The sequence below is a fragment of the Bombus impatiens genome, unplaced genomic scaffold (genome assembly GCF_000188095.3).
Source record: "Bombus impatiens unplaced genomic scaffold, BIMP_2.2 scf_0418, whole genome shotgun sequence".
Classification (NCBI taxonomy): Eukaryota; Metazoa; Arthropoda; class Insecta; order Hymenoptera; family Apidae; genus Bombus; species Bombus impatiens.
This window is the reverse complement of record NT_176837.1, coordinates 957,164-983,246: the sequence shown is the minus strand read 5'-3', so window position 1 is coordinate 983,246 and position 26,083 is coordinate 957,164. Positions and strand designations below refer to the sequence as shown.

The window sequence follows — 26,083 nt, the reverse complement described above, 5'->3', positions numbered from 1 at the left end:
CCTCGAACCCACTTTCGCTTTCACACAAATGTCAAACAATTACAAATGACAATTGCTTAATTACAGTTATGATAAAATCTAGGCTAAAGCATTAGAAGGCTTCCTCAAAATTGCAAAGAAAAGGCTCCGGTTTTCCTTTCATCTCCGACATATAAATGTACGAATATATTACAGAAATATAATATATGGAGGAAGAATTTTTTTCCAATTATTCGATATAATAATTGTTCAATTATAACAATCAAATTATCGTAATTTATGGGAAAGTATTATAATTGATGAGATTATATTAATACGAATCTCTCCGTGCAGTATCTTTCTACATTATACGCGAACATGTATATGTAAATTTCTTTTTTTAATCGAGAGAATGATCGGACCAATTCAACGTAAAAATATCCTAGGACGTATTAATAAGTCCACGGTGACCTTTCTATAGTCGACACGAGCTGCCATTGAAAAAGACGTCAGAATGTAAAGGACGAACCTGTAAGTCTAAAAGGTCTCCGAGGTATTAAATAATAGCATTAGGGAAAAGATATGAAACGGGCGTCGCGTCGTTTGCAAGAAGTTCGTTCTCGTTTCGCTGTAATTTTTCGAAGGTCTCGCTAGAGGGATTTTCTCGTGAAACTTGAACTTTCAAAGAAGCACAGCACGCTTTCCACCGTTTTATTAGCGTTTAATTTAACCTTGAGATATTTTATCATACAACGTGGTATAGCGCCAGTGGAATTCCGCTATGATTTATCGACCACTGAGTCGCATCCTCGTAGTATGTAATAAACTATAAAACATTCTAAACATGTACAGTTGCTTTAAATAATCTATGGACTAAGAAGTAATGCGCCAACACGTCATTTGAATCAGCGATGATTCAAGCTAAGTGAAACGTGCCAATTCATCGATATGATTAGATCGTTCAGCGGATAATTATCTATATAGATAGTTCTTTTGTATGTCAGTTGATAGATTAACAATTGGGTAGATAAGAAAGCTTGGATAAATAAAAAATGCGGTCGTTCTACCCTTTGGTGGTATTATACATGGTCGTTGGTAACTGGTGGTACAAGCGGAAAGGGGGTGATTCTACGCGAAAAAAGAAGTCGAAAATTTAGAATAAACATTTTTCGTTTGAAGCTTTGTTTTCGAGAAAATCGACTTTGAATTTTCGCTCGGTACGCGTGCGGTACGTTATAACGGATCTCACTGTAGAAGAATTAAAAAAAAAATAAAAAAGAAATGTATATTCTATATTTTCGACTTCTTTTTTCGCGTAGAATCACCCCCTTTCCGCTTGTACCACCAGTTACCAACCACCCTGCATATTGGGCAGTACACAAAGAATACAATTATCGTTTGAATATGACTATCGTGTGATTTAGATGTGGATAGAATATTCGTAAAATACACTGAGATATTTTCTTAGAATAAAAAATGACCAATCTATAAAATCTATAATTACCAATCTATAAAAATGACCAAATTTTTAGTATTAGAGAATATCAAGGAATATTTAGATGCTTAGAGATCTTTGCAACTTCATACAATTTCTGATTTTTTGAAATGCGTATAAAAACGCAGTAATCCTGTAAAAGCACTATACGAACACTATATGGAAAGCGAACGGTATATCCTCCTGGCTGCTGCAATATTCTTTGATAAAGTTATTTAAGAGGTCAGTTTCTAATTTCTACCACTACGTTGCTACCATCAGCACCAACCGCCTCGAAACCTCCTCAAAGATACACAAGAATATCGAACCTGTATAAAAATACACTGCTCGTATGTGAATCACGGTTTATGTTTGATAAGCAAGATTACAGAGTCGATTACTTGGCGACCAGGTGGAGATACGACTGTATGCAAATGACGCTAAGAACCTAAGCGAGAAACGAAAGTCTCGTTTTATCGTATCGAAGAATAGTCGCCACGAAGCAGGCGTTTATGGACTTTGTGAGTACCTACTCTCCTATCCGTGTGAATCTCGGATCGTTGCATCTTGTAAGTAAACATGTTTAGCGCCCACTCGAGAATCTCGCCGTGGTTCTCAAACTCGAATCACTTGCCTCAACTTGGTTATTTCTGAATGTGTGTCCCTGCGACCACCAGGCACGCGTGATCCTTTGGCATTGTTATCGTGGTCGCCGATAAGCGGAACCGATAGCAAATCTGTTGTACCGTATCGAGAGATATGTATCGCTCGGGTCAGTCTACTTTCTGCGACCAATAGTCTCAACTACTTCCGGTTGCATTGCGAGTCGTAAATTGAACTGATATTATTCATGGCTGGTTTTGAGTTTAATTTGAAAAATATTTATTACGAGATTAATAAACATGTTCAGTGCGAAATCGATGTAAGTATCGAGGAGGATGGAGTTCAGTGACGATGTCGATACATGTCTCCACATTATCTTTTCGTTAAATATTTTTCAACAATTTTTACGCGTGCTCTACTTATTCCTTTAGGGAAAATTAAGTAAAAAATATTTTTTTCAATTATTCTTGCCACGAAAGGTAGGAATCGTAGGAGTTCTCTTACATGGAATGCGTTAATATGTTGTTTCTTTTTTCTTTTTTGTAAATTCTATTTATGCTTTAAGTTAAATGGATATCTTGGAAAAGGAATAAAAAGCAGTTGAAATTGGAAAAAGAAGAAGACGAGAGAAACGCTGTAATATTCATGGCTAATAGACTTCACGGGTTAACGTCTAATGCGGCAAAATTCTCATTTACGAGCGATTAATATTGCATCCACGCACAACGCCCACGTGTATTAGATTTGCGAATCTTCACAGCCCACGCCTGGCATTGTATCATAATACAACGATTCAGAGACCTTGTCTACTGCACACGAGAGATTCTCGTGATTCATCGATACCTCGAGGACTGCCTTCTATTCGTTTCTTCACCCTCCAACGACTGGTTCAATTCTGATTCCCAGACAAACTTTCTTTCGATTATTTCCTTTGCTCGTGGAAAGCAGAAGCCTCTTAGTTTCTACGAAATTAAATAATTTCATAGTATATGTAAATCGACATAAATATAAAACTTTAATTTCAAGCATATTCAAAAAAGACGAATCCAGGCAAAAATAATAAAATTTACTTACATTATAATTTAAATAATTTCTGAATTATACCGAATCGTTGAAACATATGAAACAGAACGAAACTATAGTGAGACGATGAAACGAAATAGGTAAATTTTGTCGTGAAAAAATTGATAACCGAAGATGTGAATTATTTCTAACGGGGCATCCAAGGGAGCTATTTTTGTTTCTGGCCCATCAACTTGAACTTGTAAATTCCATTAACGTCAAGGCTCCGAAAGCCCGGTGGGACACGCGTCCAATCAACGCGAATTCGCAGCTAACTAGCGAATTTATATGAACGAGTAGCTGTGCAATTTGCTATTAACGATCTGCCGTAATCGAGCATTCGCTACAATTACTGATTCACGAACGTCGCAAAATTTCCAATCAAATAACTCTTCGAATATTAAAATGTTTAATTGCGATCGATACGTTTAAAGCCGTAAATATACGTTCGAGTTTCGCCCTTTAAAGGATTCAATTTAGAGTTTAACATTGAGTTGGAAATATTATCCATTAAACCTTCGTCGGAAAAAGGTGACAGATTTTGAAATGACGAGGAAAATTTCGTTCCAACGTGGAGTGGAAAACAAAGTTTCCGACAACGATACGAATCGACAGCAAGATAACGTATGGCTCCGTAAAAACGATGGAAATAGTTTTTCTCATTGCAAGCCGTGACTCTGGCCGCATACTTTCCAACATCGTGATATTTATCGTCGTGGCGCGAGCTTTCAAACAACACACTACTCCTACCTGGTCGAGTTGTTAACGTCAAGCTGGTAATTTCTGATCTAGGCCAGCGATGACGTCGCCAGAGGTCGTTGCAAAATATCAAAATTCATGTTATCAAACTATCCAATCAATGGCTGAAGATCAACTCCAACTTTTAAATGTCATTTCGAAACTTCACATGTTACACACGCTTTTACTGGATTATACGACAGCAGGTATTGAATTTTTCAGCAAAGTATTCAAGTTTTTGATTAATCGGTGTAGCAATAATTTGGATCCATATCGACGTTATTAAATGTTGTGAAGAACTAACAAATTTTATATTCCATAGTTTTTATATCGACGATCGGAAATCAATCTTAATTCTCTTCAAACGTCACCGCAAAATGGCTTTCTGTAATTTGACTGTAGCAGTCGTAATTAACAACTAGACTTCGAATTGCATTTATAGGAAAAATGCATTTACAGGAAATTTAAAAGTACAAAATTCCACAGAATATAAAATATGAAATATAATATGTATACAGGGTGTATTTATTATTTTTATGATTATACTGTTATGTATTATACTTTTACAATCATCTTTGAGTTCTGAAAAATATGAATTTTCATAAAAATTCGCAGTCTACTAACAATATATCTATTTCTCAGAAACGATCGAATTAAAAACGACTAAACTTTGATACAACAAATCTATTTTACGTTCATCGAAAACAGATGCTAATTCTACTTAGGACCGCAAAGCGTTAAACTTCACCGCAAAAATCCAAATTTCCAACATCCGCTGCACCTAAACTCCTAATCAAGGACCATCATCTGCCCATTCATCACTTTAAACACCGCTCGTTAGACGTCTTTGCCAAATTAGGCGGCGACGTTCTTCCTGTTCGACCGCTAATTAATTCGCGGGACGGGCATGCGACGACCCATTTCAGTGAACCAAACGGTTCCGCTTTAGCGATGGTTCTGTCGAACCTCTCGAGACTCTCGAACAATCACGACCCGCCAGAGAAAGTTACAGGACACGGGTGTTAATTAATAGATTGACACCGGGAATAATTGACATGGAATCAAGCCGGCACACCTTCTTTTCACACGATCGATCGCCGTCTCGTTGTTGTAACCAAATGGGAGATGGAGCACCCGAGAAATCGTAAAGCATCGAACCGCAATTATATATCAAGAAACGAAAGAGGTTCTCGATAGATGTATTAACGAGACTGCAGTTGGGTTGCCTTACGTTTCAGGAAATTGAATAGTATCGAATAGAAATTTGAATATGCGTGTATCGGAAGGCGATTAGGTTCGATTCAGGTTTCACTTTGCCGGATTTATTAAACGTTCTTACTATCGGAATGTTGGTGTAGTTTCTTCGAGTCGAAGTAGAAAGCAGCGTTTAGCTGTACAGCGAATTAGCGGCGGTTTAGGGAGACGTTGGTAATTACGGTATAATTGTTGAACAAAATGAAATCGTGATTTGAATTCGAGCGAGAAAAGCCTCCTTCGGCAAGGAAATATTTTGTATGACTGGCGATGTAAACTTTTTATCTTTTCATTAGTCACCACCATATAAACACGAATTTGCATAAATATCCGCAATATAGTTATCACGTACGATTTATTACGGGCAATAAATATTTTTTAATACACATATTGCTAATTGAATTGTTTTTTTAAATTTAAATTATTCAAAAGACGACTGACGTCGTTCGAATAATCAAAGGTAGTATGCGTATGCGTACGATTATTTTGCAAATCGACGTCTTTTTATTTATCGACAACTGTAAGAAACGTGATCTTCGATATCCTTGCGTTGCTACTATCACTTTCCTCGTTGCTTGTTCAAATAGTAAACATTTGTATTCGCTACCGTTCGATAGGCGTGAGAATAAGCGAGGGAATGCATCAGCCTAGCAAAGATATTGTCAGCGTCGCGTCGATACCTTAATCAGACACGCTCATTATTGCGCTCTAAAAACAATCGATTAAACACGGAGTTCCGCTGCCACTAACTCACCGTCGTGTCAGTTATTTACAAACGATATCGATCGCGGATAAAACCGTGATTTCGATTGGTAACAGTCTCCTTTTACAGGCAACTGCAATAGCGATTGCTACGATTCTTGGCACATCCTGTTTTATATTTATTGCTTGAAGTATGTCAAACAACTGTTAGAATGTTATGTACACCTGTTATTGATTTTTTGAAAGGTATGTAAATCGAAAAAACGTGATGAGAATTAAAGTTTAATATCTCGATAATATATCTAAAAATAAGTTTATATTTTCGAAGACTCGTACAAATTCGAATTTTTTTCATTTTCGGATTTGCAATGTGTTCAAAACATTTATTTCGTGTTTAATATTGATCAATGTGTTTAAAGAGATAAAGACAACCTTTTAATAAATTTTGCTTTATTTAACTAGTTTTTAGAAATGTAAGTTTGTAAATTTGTGTTGTTCGTTGAAAAAAGCAAAGTACATGTAAACATGTAGATAACACGCGAACGCCGCATTAGAGTTCGTCGTTTTAAATTAATTATGTAAGTGGTAGAAGCAGCATACGACTACTACACATCGGATATAGAATATCTTTAATCGACACACATTTGCTAATTATACAACGTAATATTAATAATTCGTTCGCGATCATTTATTACGTATGGGAACACTGAGTTTGTAAGTTCATGAGACAAACGGTACATGAGACTATTCTTTAAAAAAATTGAACAGCTACTGTGTGGGTTATCAGTTACATCAAACATCCACGGAAAATAAATAGCTCCGTTGATAGTAAAAATAAATTATAAAAATAAACACGACACGCTACGTTTAATATTACAACGAAATATTTAAGATGGTTGTAAACTATGTAGGATTCATAAATCGTACTAGATCAGTGCGAGAGATATCGTGACTCTGAAACCATCCGCTTTAAAATAGAATACAATCCTCTGAATTTTAATATCCGCATTTTTTAAGAAAATTACTATCATAATACCAAGTAAATGAAAATACTAAATCGCGAGAATGTTTCGTTTACATCGACAATTTCCATAAAAAAATCCAGACATGCTTTCATGCTGCATACTTGTAATTATGTCGTTATCTTCTTAACGACGTATTGTAGAACGATTGCACTGTAAAATCCAATTTCTAAGCGAACTTTATGTTCACAATGAACTTGTATGCTTCCTTGAATTTCATTACTACAGTAGCGAATAATAACTAACTTCCGTTCATTTTCAAGCGTCCTTAAATTCTTACGACACGATGTTGACAAATATCTCTTTTATCTTTAAAGTAATCTTGAACTCTTGCAATATAATCTTCATGGACCAGCACAACTTTCAATATAACTTACATTTTTCATGACCTCGACGATCTTCTTTAAGCTTTAAATGACCTCGATCTTTTACCCCAAAATTTCGATGACCTGGATGACCTTCAACCGTTCTCATTCCTTTTCGGCGTGACCCGGCCATCTTCTTTTAATCTTTGAATGACCTTGTCCTAAATTTGTCATGACCTCGATAATCTGCAAATGTCCTTGATTTCCTATGATAAGACCATAATCGATCTCATAACCGCAATCTTTAATCACACAACTCGTTATTGACCTCTCATCAATGATCAATCGATTTCCTCGTAAACTTTAAGTAACTTTGACTTCTCGTGACAAGACACCCATGGTCACTATATTTGCCGCATCAAACAATACTTGATGCATCAACTATACTATACGTGTAAATAGAGCTTCGTTTATCCGAACTCTATTTATAGGAAAGGTACTTCATAATAATTGGTACCACGGTAATTTTGCCGGTTACGTCCGTGATCGTGAATTCTTATTAGTTTTATTCTATAGTAAAAAAATTCAATCAAACGAACTCTTTCAATGAACCAAACTCAGATAGATACATAAGATTGAATAAAATTTCGATCAGATCTCTTAAACAATTTTATTGGAAATCACCGTTCAATCAAATTTTCGATAATTATTTTCGTAGCCCGAATTTTACATCGTACAACGCGAGGAAGATTTTCCATTAAACATAACAACTCATCGTAACGCCATATAAAATTGAGTAAAATTTTTAATCAAACTACCTACACACATTACCTCTAAATTACGGTAATTACCTCTATAAATTGAATTATACTGGTTATTATATGTCGATTATACGAGTGAAACGCGCGAAAGATATTTCGTTAAGCGCAATGACACGATCCAAGCTCAGCTAAAATTGAATAAAACTGAATAAAATTTTCCTACGTACTTTTCCTCTAAATCACGCTAAATTACACAAACTATAAACCGAATAGATTATACACGATGAAACGTGCGGAAGATTCTTCCGTTAAGTGGCGAGCTTGGCTACGAACCAAAGGAAAACACGATTGGTATCGGCTACCTGGTTTTTTATCTTTCGCATATTTCGAGCGTAGACAAGAAAACCACCGACAGGAAACAAAGATAAGCGTGTGACAGAATTTATCGTAACTGTAAAAACAGGAAGTATCCTTCGCTAAAGAGCGATATATTCTCCGTTGGAAAATCCTGAAACTCCTTTATCACGATGATTCACAGCGTGACATACAATGTAGTAAAATCGAAATAATCATTGTTCGATTTTGATCTTATTATCCGATGATATTATAAGTCTATAAACAAGTAATATAAATGTAAAGAATAATTTCCTCAAAAATCGATAGAGGATTACTAAAAATCGTTTATACATGAAAATCTCATCACTTGAAAATTAGCTCGCTCATCCATTATACATTCTTGTTTGTCAAATCTTGTTAAACAGTGTTACACATTGAATATAGAGAATCTGAACGAAGATACGTATAAATTTAATTTCCAATTTAAAAATTTCGTTCTTTCTTTAAAGTACAATAAAAAAAAAGCGTTTCAAATTATCCTGTAATTTTGTTTGTTTTATGTCAAGAAGGTATTGTATTACATTGCTGTGTAATTTTTTCCTGCTACAAACTATTATACTGAATATTGTTTATTTCTTTAGCGAAATCTATCAGTAATCGTAACTTGATCGAAGAGTGTATTTCTAATTACACTTATTCCAAGAAAATCTTAAAAGTTATACAAAAACTCTGTTCTTCGCTAAATTTTATCACAGTATCTGACGAAATGGAAGGGAGAGTAAATGATTTCTGCATGACACTTATGAAAATATGGCGAGATTGTTCCTGGCATCTGTACTATTTATTTAAAAGTAACCGTGTGTGTGGTTAGAGAAACAAATAAATAATAAAGATATTTAAACTGAGCCAAGCAACATGGAAAATACTAATAAAGATTTGAAAAACTGATTTTTACTCGCGTCGGATCTTCTAATATCAAGTTTCAGAGAAACTTCACATTGTATGCATTTTTTACCTTTAGCCTGAATTCTCATTCAAATGCCGCACTGTGGAACATGAGAACGTGCAAACTTGCGGACGTTGCCTACGAACGCGCGGACGTTGTCTGCGAACGCGCGGACGTTGTCTGCGAACGTTTGGACGTTGCCTGCGAACGCGCGGACGTTGCCTGCGAACGCGCGGACGTTGCCTGCGAACGTGCGGACGTTGTCTAAGTACTTGGCCCGCGAATTTTGATTTTTGTCTTGAATCCTCATTCAAATGCCGCACTGTGCGGTCGCTCGAAACTCTGAGAAACTTTCAACTCGATTATTTTCGCGTTACTGTAGTCGGTTTATCGATACCGATGATTTATGCAAGGAATGGTCTTGCTGCCAATAGTCTTGAATTAATTATCGATGCAAGTTTCACAAGGAGAACTTTGACAAAGGTGCCCAAGGGTTCGATTCATTTCCATTCCTTTGCGAATACGATTATTGTAAGACAATAAAATGCTTTCACATGGAAATCAGGCGGATGCATATTTCTAACTGGAGACATTAAGCTTCTGTAAATATGAAAAATATATACATAAATGGACCGGGTTGATTATCGACAAAGTCCGAAGTAATGCAAATTATCATTATCTTTATCATTTCTCGTCGTGTCATTCTGTTTCCGTGGTGGTAACATAAAAATTGTTAATACAGTTGACTATTCGAACTTCTTACGACATATGTTGTTCGAATAGTCGAACAATCTCGTTTCTATGTCAAAGGAGATGATTTATTTTAAACTACTATATAAATATTAATATCAAAGAAAAATAAAAAACCGTCGAATAAAAATGAGTCATTCTCAAAGTTTCCCGTAATTGACATTCTGATAAACCAATCGTTCCGCTAATCACTGTTCTAATATAAAAATTACAAATAAAATCGTGAAACTATATTATTCTAGTATCTATCATTTTTTCTCTTATTCCCATTAAATTTACATCCTTTCCCACAAAAAAATAAATTTTCTTTTTTGATACTTACAGCACATGACATTTCAATTTCTCGATCTGTTAAACCTTACACATTTTTGCCTTCCTTCTTTTACCTCTCTTTTATCTCTACACATCTATATCCCTCAGGTTCATCTCGCTCGCATATAGAATGAAAGAATATCTCTATACCATTACCAAACCCTTTCTCTTCACGTATCTTGGGCCACCCATATATTAGCACAAGTCGTGTCAAAAATAGACCAGCAGAAAACGAACAGTCGTTCCAATAAAACAAATCGAAGCTCGCCTTTCGTGGAAAGACATTCAGAGGCACTTGAAGGGGACGAGGTTCAAGGAATCGAATCATTTAGTTTCGCGGGCAGAGTATCAAGGATCCAGTTACTTGCACGATCACGGCCGTCTCTGTGTACTCACAATCCCACGGGCGAAATTGACCGTGAACTTTTCTGACCCAGTTGCTTACATAATTGATTCGTCTTCGTTAGCGCGACTCTCGTTCCGCCGCCGGAGTAATGCAACGAAATTACGTGACTGCCATAAACACGAGCCGTGATCCACGGCAAGTTACGCGAGACGATTTTAAAATTCACCCAAGCCCATTCGAGTTCAATCGGACAATCGTTCGAGATGCACTTCTTCGTCTGCTTGATCATTTAAAAGCGAACGACTCGGTCGAGAGAACGATTTACGTTCGGAAGGCGCATTTCCCAGGAGACCAGCCAAGTGAACTTCTTTTCGGTTTACCTTCTATTTTTTGACAATGACACTTTTCCTCTTTTCTCCATCTTTTATTTCCTCTTCGCGACTTTCTTTATTTAAGTAGTTGGCGCGTGATCAGAATTTTCCTCGAAAGTGGGAGAAATTTAATCTTCTATATTGCCATGTGACTTTAAGTTATAAATACAGGTATATACTTGGACTATGTATACAGGATAATTCCTAAATTTTATTCTATTTGCCGTAGATCTAGATAATTCAATTTGTTGAACTTTTTACTAGCGTTATAGCGAAGTCAAACGACCTCTCCCGTTATAACGATTATTAGTTTCTAGATTACGGATTAAAGTGACAAATTGTATCAAATTACACGTAATCTCTACATAATCTTTCTCTCTCATAAATAAACAAAATTCCTGTTATAGATTGTTAATCTAATCTAATCTAATTAAATTTCATTTAATTATTCCATTATTCCATATTTTTCTAGGAATATAATAAAATATAAAGCCAGTAAGAAATAAGAAGTATTGTTAAGTTATTTCAGAACGTCAATCTTGATCTATTCAAACTAAAATAGAAGAAAAAGAAAAACTGAAATAAAGAAAAGAACAACACGGAAATTATTGGAAGGTTCATCAGACCGCGTAACTACTCGAAATACTCGTTTCTCTTGCACAAGTGAAACGATACCGATTCTGTTCACCTCATTACATCGTAACATATTCAATAAAACGAAACGCATAATTTAAATTGTTCTCTGTTCTCTAATTGAAACGTTACCCCTTCCAATTCCCCTCAACGTCTCTCCAAAAAATTAACTACTATCAACGAAACCTATCTACTGTGTGTCTGTAGTTCACTGTAAAAAGAAAGAAAAAAAAAAAAAGAAAAATGAAAGTAGAAGGGAGACACGACGCAATTAATCCAGCAACGTATTCCTATTTATATTCAATTTCACCCTGTACAATACGAACACGATGTTTCGATAAACGTTTCGTCGCATCCGTGAACGGATACGTGTCGAACGAACACGAAGGTATTATTAAAAAGCCCTTCCTGTCCCATGTAACGCAACATGCATGATAATCAAACAGGCTTGTATCGACATTTTCCTACGTAGGTGGAACACATTGTGTACGTACGCGTATGTCAGCGGAAAGATAGTGGTTCTCAAATATACAAGACACTCGAGATCTTTGAAAACTATTTTGCATGGAAACACAACGAGCGAATAAATTCATTCGGTGAAATTTCTTGAGTATAATTTATCGATGTTAGACTCGTATTCTTTTCGCTATAGTATGTCGATGTAATATGTAAAGTATATGGAAACAAGTAATAGTCTATTTAACCGTTACTGATTAATTAGATATTATTATAACGTTATTACATAATTACATACAGATATACGTAATTGTACAATTGATCTTCGATAAGAATTTTGGCTGATGTGATGGAATTATCGAGAAATTAATATCTTGATAATTTAAGCCCGACAAAGTTTTAGTTCTTCTTTCGTGTTTAAAAAGTCTTGATATTTTGATCAATTCATCGATGCTTTCGAAATCATAGAAGAAAAAAATAATGAATAAAGAGATTATTCTCTTGAAATCTAAAATTACACAGAGATAAGGAATCGACGGATCAAATTATTAAAAATTGCAATGATTAAATTATTAAAAAACAAATTATTAAAAAATACAATTGAAAATTGTAATATAGACTTTGTAATTGTTGGATGATTTGAATTGATTAAGTAGATTAAAGAAAATGGCTGATTCTTTTCCTCCAAATTATATAATGTGGAGGTAGAATGATAAAGTTAAGTTATGTCACTATAGTTTCAACTCAAGTTAACTCACCCTCCCTGTCTCTTGGTAGAGAGATGCACGTTCTTGGGAGCGCCTACTCACCTGAAACAAAGAGAATAAAACCATTAATCGATTGATCAATTGCTCTATTGTGAATTAAATAATTTCGTAACAGTACGATCATTAGCTGCATGTAAATATAACTTTTGTGTAATGTTAGAAGCATTCGTGAGAAAAAGAGTGATATAACAAGAAAGAAAAAAAAAAACGAATTTCAGCTACGTAATAAAAGAGCGAAAAGTTACGAAGTACATTTGTCACGTTTAATGAAATTTATTACCGAGTGACATTCTACGCAGTCAAACAAACTTTCTACATCAAAAAATGACAAATTTATGGAGTAAACGTTTACGTTGCAAATTCACAACTTCATTCATACTTGTTATTTAACACACGAGTAAGTAAATAGAATTGAAATTCCTACGTTACTTAGAAATACGTATCTTTCACTGTTATGCAAACGAATTCTCATGATATTTATTTACTTTCATTCAATTTTCCTAATTTTCATTCGGTTTTTATTTCGAAAATTCCGTTTCATCGACCACTCTAACAAGTCTAAATCATCAGGAAATCAGTTGAGATCATAAATTGAGTTTTATAACTTTCCGAAAACATCGATTTGTTCAACAAAATTTCAATTTACTTTACATATACCATATTACTGTATCGTTTAACAAACAGTAAGGAACTCGGTTTACAATTATTTTCCTTGCATTCTCGCTTAATCCTCTACACACACGTTGATCCGCCCACGTGCACAACCTCATTTTATTCTTATTTTACTAATAAATATCTACCATCTGTGTATCTATCTAACTATTAATTACTAACTTTGTCGTTAACAAAACACCTGACCTAAGACCTAAGACGAGGTTCAGTCAATAACAAAGAAAACAAAGTATTTTTGGTTCCATTTTATAGGCTGTAGCATATGGATGCTACACATGGGTTGGTTACTGGTTTTGATGGCCACGAAACTTTTCCACGGCTGTTTTATTGGCTACGTTCCAGTCGGATAATTTTCATAGAGAAGACCACGGTGCAACGACTGACAAATTGCATCGACGTGTCACTGCACTCCACACCGTGCACGCTTGATAAAGTTCATTGGGTCTTTGTCGTTTCCCGCGCGCTCTTTGAGCCTCTGCCACCGAAGAATAATGGATGTCTCGATAAAACCTTCGCCACGAAACAAATTGACGGAGAATACGAGCGGAACCGACTCCGACAGGCCTCATCTTCTTTAACTCTCTTGCCTTGCGATTTGTTTTATGACCGAGCTCAATCAATTTCAACCATATGCTTTCAAAACATTCTGACTGATATGAAAATCATCCTACCATACTATATTTGACTTTCATCCTATTTAAACCAATTTCATGAGCTCGAACGAAGTTTGCAATTAATAACAGAAATATCGTGTACATATACAGAATATCAAAAATATGAACAGTTTTTTTTTTCAAGATCAGAGGCACGAATCGCGAATTTTCCAAATGATATTGATCGTACAGCAGATAATATTTCACCGTGTAATTTGCTTTTTCATTTTAATCCTATGCTTAATATAGAGCATAAATCATAATATCAATCAATAAATAAATAAAATCAATATTCTAATAAAAAGTATGCATATACAGATATTTCTTTCGAAGAATTTTCAAAGTACAAAATTATGTTCTAAGAGTATTGAATCGAATGTGTATATATGTCCATCGTTAAAAACAAGCTTCGTCCAAGTATAGATTCGTGAATAATCAACGTAACAAAGAATGAACTTCTCACTAACAATGAACGATTTTAAGATGCTGAAATTACTCGTGGCGAACGGTTTCGACCAAAAGGTCACGTAAGCGATAACTTCCCTGAATAATTGGCTTGTGCAATGAAACATCAGAAACACATACGTATCGGAGTTTGATCGATCAGGCATTACGGAAAAATATCTCCTTCCTCGTTTACGAAAGCCACACGCAAGCCGAACGCGAATATTATATTAGCTCGAAGCGAAAGCTTAACGAGCGTCTCATGATCTTTTTTACCGATCACCGCTCGTTTGTTTGCAAATTGACAGCCGATTAACGATAGATTCTCGCCAAGTAAACGCAGATTCTCGCAAGTCATCTCGACAATCGGCCGATTAAAACACCTCAGCCATGGTTCATCGCGATCGCGAGATTTTCCTTCTTCCTTTATCGCTCGCGAAGTCTGTAGTCATTTTATAGCTTTTAAAAATGAATGAGAATTTTTCACTCGCGATGGCTCGACCGTGGCGCGACTGGTGAAAGGGGCTGGTTTCGTATAATGATCTTGTTCGAGCGAGGATTAAATAAACGTCGTCCCAGTGGGCGATTGAATCGGAAAACCAACGTCTCATTCGATTGGTGAAAACTGTTATCGTGAATGCTACGAGCTTGGCGAACTGGATAATTAACGACGATTGGATTATTAGCGCTTTCACAGCTGACGTACGACTACGTACACAGGCTTACGAAAGTATTCGAATGCTTGTACACACCTTTTACGAGTACACCGTGCATGTTATAGGAAATGTTCTGAAATTTTATTACCACTGTCATGAGACGAGACTACGTTACATAGCAACACGTTATGGTTGCAGTTGACGTAGTGTTTTGCCGTTCATAAGTCATTAACATTCCAATACGTCATTGGCTAGTCATCGTCCAATATAGTGTATCTTAACATACATTTTACTATATTTTTTTCGCATATAATTGACGTAACGATGTATTAGATTCTGGTTAGATTCTGGTTTTTTTTTCATATACCATCAGGATAGTAATATATTAATTATTGTATTAATTATTGCACGTAGTCTATAAACCACTGATGTAACAATATGCTGTTTTCTAAACCTGTAACACACCTGGGCTCTCCTGCACAATTGAACTAATATTATTAGCGACATTTTACAAATCGTTAATTACAAAGTATCAGTAAGAAGGAATGAAATTCTGCAAACAAAATTTACCCTGTGTAACATAGAAATTGCAAAATTGTACGAGAGAAATCTCAAACCTGCAACTTGTTACTCATCGATTATCAATATCGCCAATCGGTAAATTATTAAGCAAAAGAGTTCTAGTAATTATATATACCATCATCAAATCGACATCGAAGTAGCTGAAACTACGCAATTCGATATTTCCTATCCGCTCTGAATTTTCCATAAACAGTAACTCCCCTACTGAGAGAAAGAAAAATCATACAACAACGTATTCTTCTTTATGGTAAAACTTCTCGAGCAGTAAAACGTCGATCTACGCCATAAATCAGGCGAATGATTAACAGCAATTAATAGCAATCTTCGATTATTCGTAAACATTTTCTAACACTGCTTTTACCACACATTTGCGCGCTTTTATGTGTGAACAATTTCTTGACCCTGATAAATCGTTTACAAAACGATTATCGTTTGCAAAATGAAACTGGGCAAGGAGAGGGTTTGAATGGTGGTGCGATGCGATAAACGAGATAACAGAAACGCGTGCCCTTCGCGGTGCTAACTTCGTCGACAATAATGCCATTCTTTCATGGAAACGTCGGAAAGGTCGTGGCGTATTGCGGGTGCGCCATTATCGGTCGCCTCCTCTTGCGCGGCTAATTATCGATAACGTCGGCCTGTCAACGATCTTTTTAATAAAATTCGAATCTCCTTTGCGTCGTTTCTTCTTGCTGCTTTATTAGGGTTCGCGATAACACCGCCACGAAAGTCGAGAGAAACATGTTCAACTCGATATCTCTTGGTAAGGTATCCTTGAAACTTTTCTGCAGCTACTAAGACAGTTCGTCGTATCGAGGAGATAACGCTTTCACTGGTTTTTGGAAAGCGAATTAATTAATAAAACGCTCGAAGAATAAGACAGGTTGTATGAATGGTGTTTCATTTTGTTATATGACAGGTAAAATTGTAGCATGATAATATCGTGCGGTGAAAAAAATTGGAAGATAGTTTTTTCTTGAATAAATAGTAGGTAATAATGGGTTTCAAATACTTTAGCTACATATTGATTTAACTGTTTTCTCTACGATCTGCTGGTGACAGTGTTATTTACGATGCATAGGAGTCAAACATTCCTTTTAACTAAATATATACAGAATATTTGCACGAACGTTTGATTAGAAAGTTGAAGTATACTAGTAGGTACTTCGAAACAATCTCTCAAACTGGACAAAATGAACTTCGTTAAATATTCATAGCTAATTTATTTCATACAATTACCAATTCTTCTATAACCGAATTTTTATTGTCTCTTTCGACGATTGGTGAATCTACTCTAAATACTAACCGTTGCATAAAATTCAAGTATTAACAAGCTTCTTTGTAATTATCAGCCATGCCATTTTATTCTACGATGCGTGCAATGCGAATAAATCAACTACGAATGCATTTGATAGGTTACAGAAGTATTCGCAGCTTCTCGAATAAAAATTTTACACAATTAATAATCATCGATTATGTTTGATAATCGGAATAATTTACGAAGAGCACTAACAGTATAACAAATAACAAGAATCGTTATTCTATCAGATGAAATTAATTTATCTGAAAAGAACCGTATCAGCGCTAATATAGCGATTACGACAGCAATAGTTTCAAGAGGTGCGAATATTTCAATCAAAAAATCAGAGCAAGTATAATAAATCACGAAACAATCGCGTTGATCCGACACACTGTGCCAACAACTCACAACTTGAACGCTAAAGTGTAGCCTACAGTTTCATCTGCAGTTGAAGCCTCACCGTGGAAAACTTGACGGTTAGGAAGTCGTAGTATTTCACCAGGAACTTCATTATGCGTCCGGTGCGGATTGGCTTCGGTCATACAACGTGCGTTTCCTACTTGTTTGTTGTGTCGGGGATGGCTTTCGTGGTAAACAACTAATTACGTACTATTCTCCTCATCGATCTTTACCGAACGAAGATTCGTTTAAACATATCGAATGATTTATTCATTTCGTTTTGTAGAATGGTACCAGTACCAATAATCAAATGTATTATTTTCTTGTCTCGATTAAAAGATTCAACTAGATCGTAAATACGACGATCAAATAAAATAAATAAATAAAATAAATGATCAGAATATGAAATTGAATCTGAAAAAGAGAGCATGAATATGAAATTTTCCCATCATAAAGTAAAAATAATTCGATAAACACTTTAGTAGATCAGCTTACTATTTTTCTCCATTTTTATGCTTTTTGACCCAAAATCATGCTAACGATTACCAGGACTCTCTTGCACGATTAAACTAACTAAGCACATTAATAACTCTATTAATGAAATTTTACAAGACATCAATAACGATCGATTCTCTTACAGCGTATGACAGTAACAAGTTTTGTTAATAAAACAGTTGAAACTTTATACGTAAATCTGACCAATTGCAATTCAAAGTAATTGTAATTCTTATTCAAAGCAAGCTATCCAGTCAATGCTAAAATATAAATAAACTTTCTTATTTCACACAAGTACAACAAATTCGACATAAAATTCCAAAATTGTACAATCAAAGTCTATAACCTACAAACTCGTGGCATATCGCTTTACCAATATTATTAATTATACAGTAAACTATTGTGCAAGAGAGTCCAGACAGTCTTTCGAAATGCAACTCGTATCAATCGAGAGCCGTATACGAATATCCGAGCGAAAAGCGTGAACAGTTTCCCCGGTATGTCCCGAGTATCATCGATGCTGAACGAGCATTGAACGTGTACAATGAGCCGATATATCACCTACGTGCGTAAACAGATCTTGATTCGTCGAAGAAGCGAGAGAAATCGGGAGAAACGTTCGTTCGCCAAACCTGTTATCGTTCGACTGTTCAACGTTGGTCGCTCGTACAGGTACACACCGCGTAATTCGCCGAATTATCGATAATCGTTCAACGAACAAACTCTGTATGCGGTGAACTCGCTTTTGTTTACAGCATCGTTTTCGATTACAGATTCTCATAGTGATATCACGTGGCGATCTCGCTTTTCTCTTGAATTGAAACGTACTTACGTGTTGAATCGCCCATTCTTTTACCGTTTAATAGGAACTGGAAGGATTTCTTCATGGTATTGCGAGATTTTTATTTGTCCGAGCGCCGGATTAACAGTCTAGCAGCTTGTTGCGAAAAGATGCTTAAATTTGCGGTGGTGATCATCTTTTAGTAGAATTATCGTTTTGATTTTCTTCGTTAAAGCGATTGGATATAGAAATTAATAATCGTAGCAACGAGCGTAATACCGTTGCCAACAAAGTATCAGAAATTCTAGGCACTTCTCAGTTTACAGTTTCCTCGGGAAACTGTAAGATGGAGTTACAAAGTAGTATAGCATCGGAATCTCGAAACATCAAATCTTACATTGACACTGTGATTTTAACAAAAACGCTGAAACAAGAATATTGAAAAGTACTTGAGATATTGGTAGAAGACTGAAATAAAAGCAGATAATCTTCCACTTTTTGCAATTTTGCACGTATTAGCTATTATTTTTGATAACGTGTGACTAACTAAAGAAAACTAATTTACGAATACTTTATCGTATAAGAAGAGAACACAGTCTACCTAACGCATTTTCATTTCCGTATTTCATTAACGCATTTTCAATAGGAAATTACCAAAAGATCTTACTAATTTTCAAGATGGAAGAATTAAAATCTACCTTTCGACATTTTCCTAAGATCGAACAACGATCACGAGAAACCGAAGGCGAGAATTTTACAAGAAATTAATCTCCGTTTCTTTCGCAGCTACAGTGTCAAATGTAACAAGCTAACAACATAAATCTGGTGCTCCGTAAAACGGTGAAAACAATACTCTCTAACGACGGTTCCGCGAAATCTAAATCAAATGACGTCAAATCGTTAAAATAAATTCCCAAGTTATTCACTTCGAAGGGCGACCGAGAGTCTTTCGATCCACACGGAGCATGAACGCTGATTTACGAGTGGAAAACATGCGGGTTGGTTGGACAAAATCTCGCATTAATCTGCCGGGCAAATAATTAAAACGAACAGCCGATTAATCATCCGCGGCCCCGTGACGCAGTGGCCGATTACAGTCGAGCGTGGCGAGCCTCGTTCACGCTTGTAAAACCAAAACGAACTGTAATTTACATTCATTGAATCAGAGATAATCGTTTCTCCCGTTTTCTCGGGCGTCGCACGTGCAGATACAAAGATCACTGTACTGCTCGACCAATTGCGCTGCTGCAGGCCGCGCACAACGCTTATCATTCAACGGGAAAATCATGTCTTCTGTTCATTTTATTATCGATTTTTTCCTTACATTCCTCGCTCGGTTACGAAATTGCACGTTTATCGCGGGAATTACGTAGTTTTGTTTGCGATTAGTCGCGTGGACGTTGCAGTTTCATTTTAAATGGCAGAGCGTTCTAAATTCTAGCGTTTCAGTGTTACGAGTGTCGGTTTAAGTGGATGTGTGTAATTGTTGTTTATATCGTTGGAAATTTGAAGTTGCGATTGGTTTATAGTGGCTGCGAAAAACATTTGCAGATCGTTGAATTTATCGCAGTATATTTACACACTGATTGATTAAATCGAAATAAATATTAAATTTCGTATTATTTAGGAGAAAATTTTCATACTATGGAAATTAAGAGTAAAATCTGATTAAAAGATACTTCGTTAGAAAATAGGTACCTTTTGCAGCCACTAGAATATGGAAGGTTAATGCTGTTTCAATGGTAACTTGAACTTCTGCTATAGAAGCACCAATATATTAGGTTGTCCGAAAAGTTTCTTTCGTTTCATAAGGATGATAATAAACGAACAACAATTTCTGTTTTATATTACTTTATTGAATTAGGTATGATCCATTTCGTTATATGTCTCGTGCATAATTCAGTAAATTAATATAAAACAAAAAAACATTGCGCGTCTATTATTTCCTTATAAAACGAAAGAAACCTTTCGGACAAACTAATATTACGGTCATTGTACAGAATGAACTAAACGAGGAAAAATGTTTTTGTCTAATATTTGTCAATCGAGAACGAATGTAAATATAATCTTAGCTAAGAGCTTCTTTACTTCTACTTCGTAAATTGAACTTTACGAGTGTCGTTATTATTTCAAAGTACCAACGTTTATTTATAACTTCGCTATGTCTCACTAATATAAGTAAAGTAGAAGTGGGTGTACATCTACTAAAAAGTAAATTTAAAATCGTCTTGTATAAACGTTTCTTAAGAAGTGAGAAATTTAACAATAAATTTCCCTCGAAAATTGAATAACCATTACAACTTCTCTTCGTATTTTCAATAATTCAAGAGTTTCTAACCGATTCTCAACCATTACCAGAAAAAAAATTAAGAATCGCAGATCTTTTTATCGACGAACATCTTAATTACGTCAATTACAACAGTTTTTGCTCCTATTTTCTCGTTTCCGCTGTAGAATTTCTCAATCATGCCTCGCAGGCAAGTCACTTTCAGGCAAACAGTTTAACGTCGTTCATCCAAATGCGTACGCGATTATAGCGAAAGCGTCGGCCAACGGTTTTTCCTGGCGGATTTTCGCACGGTCTATTCTCATACAGGCGGCATAATAGCGTCACGCACCAATAATCGACGAATCATTCTTTACTCGATACCAGACTCGGGAATTACACACCTGGTGAATCGTATATAGCGAGACCATGCTCGATCGTGCTACTTCAACCGCAATTCTTCTATCACAGTTTGATCGAAGTGTGTCTCGGATAGGAAAAAATTGATTGACTTTTGACTCTTGACCGATATCGAAACATGGAACGTATTTCCTTTTCCCTTTGAATTCGCGAGAAAGAAATTTTGTTTCTGGTTGATGGTTGCATTTGCAAAATTTGTTAATAGAACAGCCATTTTTAGATGGAAAAAGAGAGATTCAAAGTTCTAGAAAGATAATGATATTCGTTGTTTTTGCGTACAGATTTGTGTATTCTCGAATAATCATTTATAGATTTACAACGTTTATTTATATTGTATCGTGTATTGGAAAATAAAAAAGATCACCTATAGATTTGTCTGTACATTACAAAGAAGTCTTCGATAAAGAAACACAAGATTAGCACACGATAGAAAATTCCAAGATTCACATTCTTTACAACGAAAATTTTAACAGAAGCACAATTTCCAAGGAAAAGAACAATCACTGCTAGATAATAGATTCACATACCAAGAACGACATACGATACCGAGATCAGAGAAACATAAATTTTTGAAACCGAAGTTATTCTTTATTTAAAATTCCATCTTTCACAAGTGGGAAAATTTCTCATACGAGAAACATCACAGTTTCCAAACTACAACATTGCTGGCAATTCACAGATTCACCATGAAGAAATCTTCACCGAAACGAAGTCTCGTTGTTTTAAAGAGAAAATAAACGATTCTCGATCGATAAAATCGCGCATGAATTGCAAAATATACGAAAAATAGATTAGAACAGCTGATCGACTGCGGGGCATTGAATGATTACGTAATAAGCGTGGTTTCGTGCGCGATGACTCGGTTCCGCCGACGAGGAACCGTACGAATATCTGCACACATTCGAGTGCGTACGGTACAACGACGCACGCTTACGCAATCCGCCGTGTCTTGTGGGGGCCGCGTGTTTATTTGCAGCTCGTCGACCTGTTAAGTGTTCCTTTCATCAACCCGCGAAAGTAAACTCCTCTCGTCGTGAAAATCGTAATATCAAAGTGTTCTCGATAAACTCGATAAACGAAGGAACAACAACAATAAATCTAATCGAACATGATAAATTATCTTGAACAAACTGACGTTGGACAGGTATCTGTCATTAGTCGTTAAATGGTCTAAAAAACGTGCCAAACAATGGTTTGAAAATTGTTACTCGAATGTAACCAAGGTAACGATAAAAACGATTACTCCAATGTGACGATTTTTTAAAAATTAACCACGGTGAACCTTAGCGTCATTGAAAAATGTTTCTTAAAATATACATGACCATAGAAAACAAAATATTACAAGATAGAAAATATTGAGAGTGTAATACAGGGTGGTTGGTAACTGGTGGTACAAGCGGAAAGGGGGTGATTCTACGCGAAAAAAGAAGTCGAAAATATAGAATAACAATTTTTCGTTTGAGGCTTTGTTTTCGAGAAAAACGACTTTGAATTTTCGCTCGGTACGCATGCACTTTGCCACGTCTCGTTATAACGGATCTTACTGTAGATCGTTGTCTCGATGGAAAAATTAAAAAAAAAAAAATTTTTTTTTAATTTTTATCCTATATTTTTGACTTCTTTTTTCGCGTAGAATCACCCACTTTCCGCTTGTACCACCAGTTACCAACCACCCTGTACATGTATTTTATAATTTATACCGCTTTTACCAATTACTATCGAGACAAGTATTTCCTCAAGCATTTTGCATTCCTTCCATATGTAAAATTCATAGGATAAGACCACCGTGAAGCTTCGTCCCAAGACTGGCATAAAACGCGAGGACAGAAAACAGAGAGAGGAAAGTAAAGGCGCGCGTTTCGTCGTGACCCAATCTTGTCTCATTTAGACTGAGTGGAGTGGACTCATCCAATTTGGACTACTCAGCGAACCTGAATTTCGCTACGAACGTCGAAACTCTGACGGCAAGCGATGCTCCTCTCGTCTACACGTATCGTGACACAAATCCTTCTTAAGAAAATCATCATTCAATTTGCTTAAATCCTAACACACACACACACACACACTTATATATACACACGTGCTTACTTTTGCTTACTTTTTTTTATAAAAGCATGTTAACTTTTGTTAACGATATAATCTCGCCTTCGCCTTATCCAGTAGATACAATTTGCATGCTAATTATTTGGAACAATGGCTCGCTTATGATCGAGGATTAATTCTGGAAGAAAGTTCCCGGCGTAATAAAATTCTACTATTAAAAAGGCAGAATCGAGGGAGTCGGACGAGCGAGCGCGATAAAACGTGTTCGCGCGATTAATTGAGAGAAAAGTGAAGTACGAGAAGAAAGCGGCCGAGAAAGGAGAAAACGAGTGGTTAGATGTCGTAGATGCCCGATTCTCCGTCGATCGATTGTTAACATAATGTTAGTTGCTATTCTGGAGAAGAATTTTAATTTGTTAATTGGAGAGGATAAATTAATATCTTCGCTACGGATCCAATTTTAATTATCTTAAATGTTATATGTTAACGAATAACTAATAATTAACAAATAATTTTCATTGTTATATGTTAACAAATTATTATAAAAGTATCTTCTCACGAGCTTCTGCCTTTTCGCTCGCGTCTTACATTTTTGCATATAAATTTGATTATATTTATATAATATCGAGAAAGATCAGGAGTTACAAGAGAGTGAAAATTGGTCATTCTGATGGGCCAGGGTAGCGGATGTTCGAGACTGTGTCCTCAGGTTGCATAATGCAGTCGTAAAGGTATTTCAATGTAGGCCTGAGCAACGTGCCAAAAACGAAAATACCTCGAGGAACAGGGAACTGAATATCACGACGAATCTTTTCGACGACGCAACGGTTCAAAATCAGGAACGTTTCGATCGCGGAACACATTGCACGGATACGTTTACCTCGTTGTTATTTTACTATTATTATATTAGACTTAAAATTTCTTTCGTAGCTCAGTTGCTATTATTATCTAAGATCTATCTTTAGATCTATCTTTTAGATTATTATTTTATATAACAGGATAATATTGAATATTCCTGTCAAAGCACGTGAGTAGAAATTTAAAATATTCATAGTCGCGTATGTTTGGTATTCCTAATGAACTATGTAGATTCTACGGATCGTAGAGCAAGTAAACTTACATTTCCACTGTTCGAGGTGAAAATATATTCCTCACACGTACGTCAAACAAAGCTGCGTACCTCTTTTCATACTTATTTAAATCGATTATACGATTTGATTAAATCATCTGTCCTTGTTTGCTATTGATACCATACATTCGAGTAATACTTCTAATTTAATTACTTCCGTACAAACAGATAGAGGTCAGTGAATATATAAGTTCGAATTATTTTAGCCCTTCCTAGAACCAATTCTCCTTTAGCCTACGAAAAGAACATTTTCTTTTATTAACTTTTAATAGTACGAACACATATTTTCGCACGATTTCGTAAAGAACGTACAATGCACTAAAAATTTAGACCAGTTTTACCGAGAATAAATATATTTCGTATTTAATTAATTAATGAAATATTAAAACAAAATCGCCCATAAAAGAGAATATTTGCTTATTTTGTGTTACGTAAAAGTCGATGTCAAAGGATAAATACATGAATATCGTGATCGTTCAATATTCGAATATAAATATTTCATCGTAAACGAAAAGCGTCGATGTATCAAATAAATGACAATCCATTAACAAAAGTTCACAACATTACGATCGTATATGGACGAATGATCTTTACTAAAATATGGGGTCCGATGCAACGTTACGTGAGATTCTCACACGCAACAGAAGGTGCTTCCTCGTTACGGTGACAACGAGAGAGAATGTTCGAGGAAAAGGAAAGTTCGAGGGGTTAGATGCTTTAAAATAAATGAAACGAACTACACATAAAGGCTTTCACTGGTTTCTGGAAATGTTTCTTTGTTTTGTTTTCCTTTACGCTTTTAGTAAGGATAAATTAAATCTCAGGGTATTATCCTACCAGTAATCAAGTAGGAAGAAATGGTTGGCTGATGCGAGCAAGTTCCTGAAATGCGTATGTTAAGAATGTCTGAATGTAATTACTTTCTGATTACGTTTCTCACACATTACGTAAGAATGTTTGTTATCGTGCGTTACCGAGTAAGTATTGCCGTACAATGTTATATAGATTACGTTCATTTATAATAGATTTCTATCATTTAGAAGTTACACGATAGAATTTTAACGTGAAATATGACTTGAAGAAACAGCCGGTTGAAGAATAATTCAACGAAACTTTCTCATTTACGATAATAAAAAATACGTAAAAAAATATTTTATGAATCAACGTAATCGTTTACATCCAACTATTTTTATAACTCCCGTATGACTGAGAATCGTAATGGTATATCTTAGTTCACTGCTATTCTTTTCACAAGATATGAGGTGTGCTGCATTCGCTATTATAAGAAATCCATCATGTTTTTCAAGTCGAACAACCTTCCATAGCAAAGAGTAACGTTGTAATTTAACGAAGTACGAAGCTGAAGGAACGATGTTTGCTATAAGCGAAGCTAATTCAAATTGTCAAAATCTTAACTTACACCATCACGATCAAAGAAACATCTTGT

General features: G+C 35.6%; 1 protein-coding gene across 3 annotated transcripts in view; it reads right to left on the bottom strand.

Annotated features, from left to right (window-relative positions):
• The window catches only part of LOC100741550 (probable serine/threonine-protein kinase dyrk2), a 268,654-nt gene that overhangs the window by 90,271 nt on the left and 152,300 nt on the right, over positions 1 to 26,083 (bottom strand). For 2 of the 3 annotated variants that reach the window (XM_033321284.1, XM_033321282.1), the window contains exon 3: positions 12,788 to 12,838. The exons of the other annotated variant lie outside the window; for it this stretch is intronic. In XM_033321284.1, the coding sequence (XP_033177175.1) occupies positions 12,788 to 12,838 (51 nt within the window). The remainder of the gene's footprint in view (positions 1 to 12,787; positions 12,839 to 26,083) is intronic. 3 annotated transcript variants of the gene reach the window in all.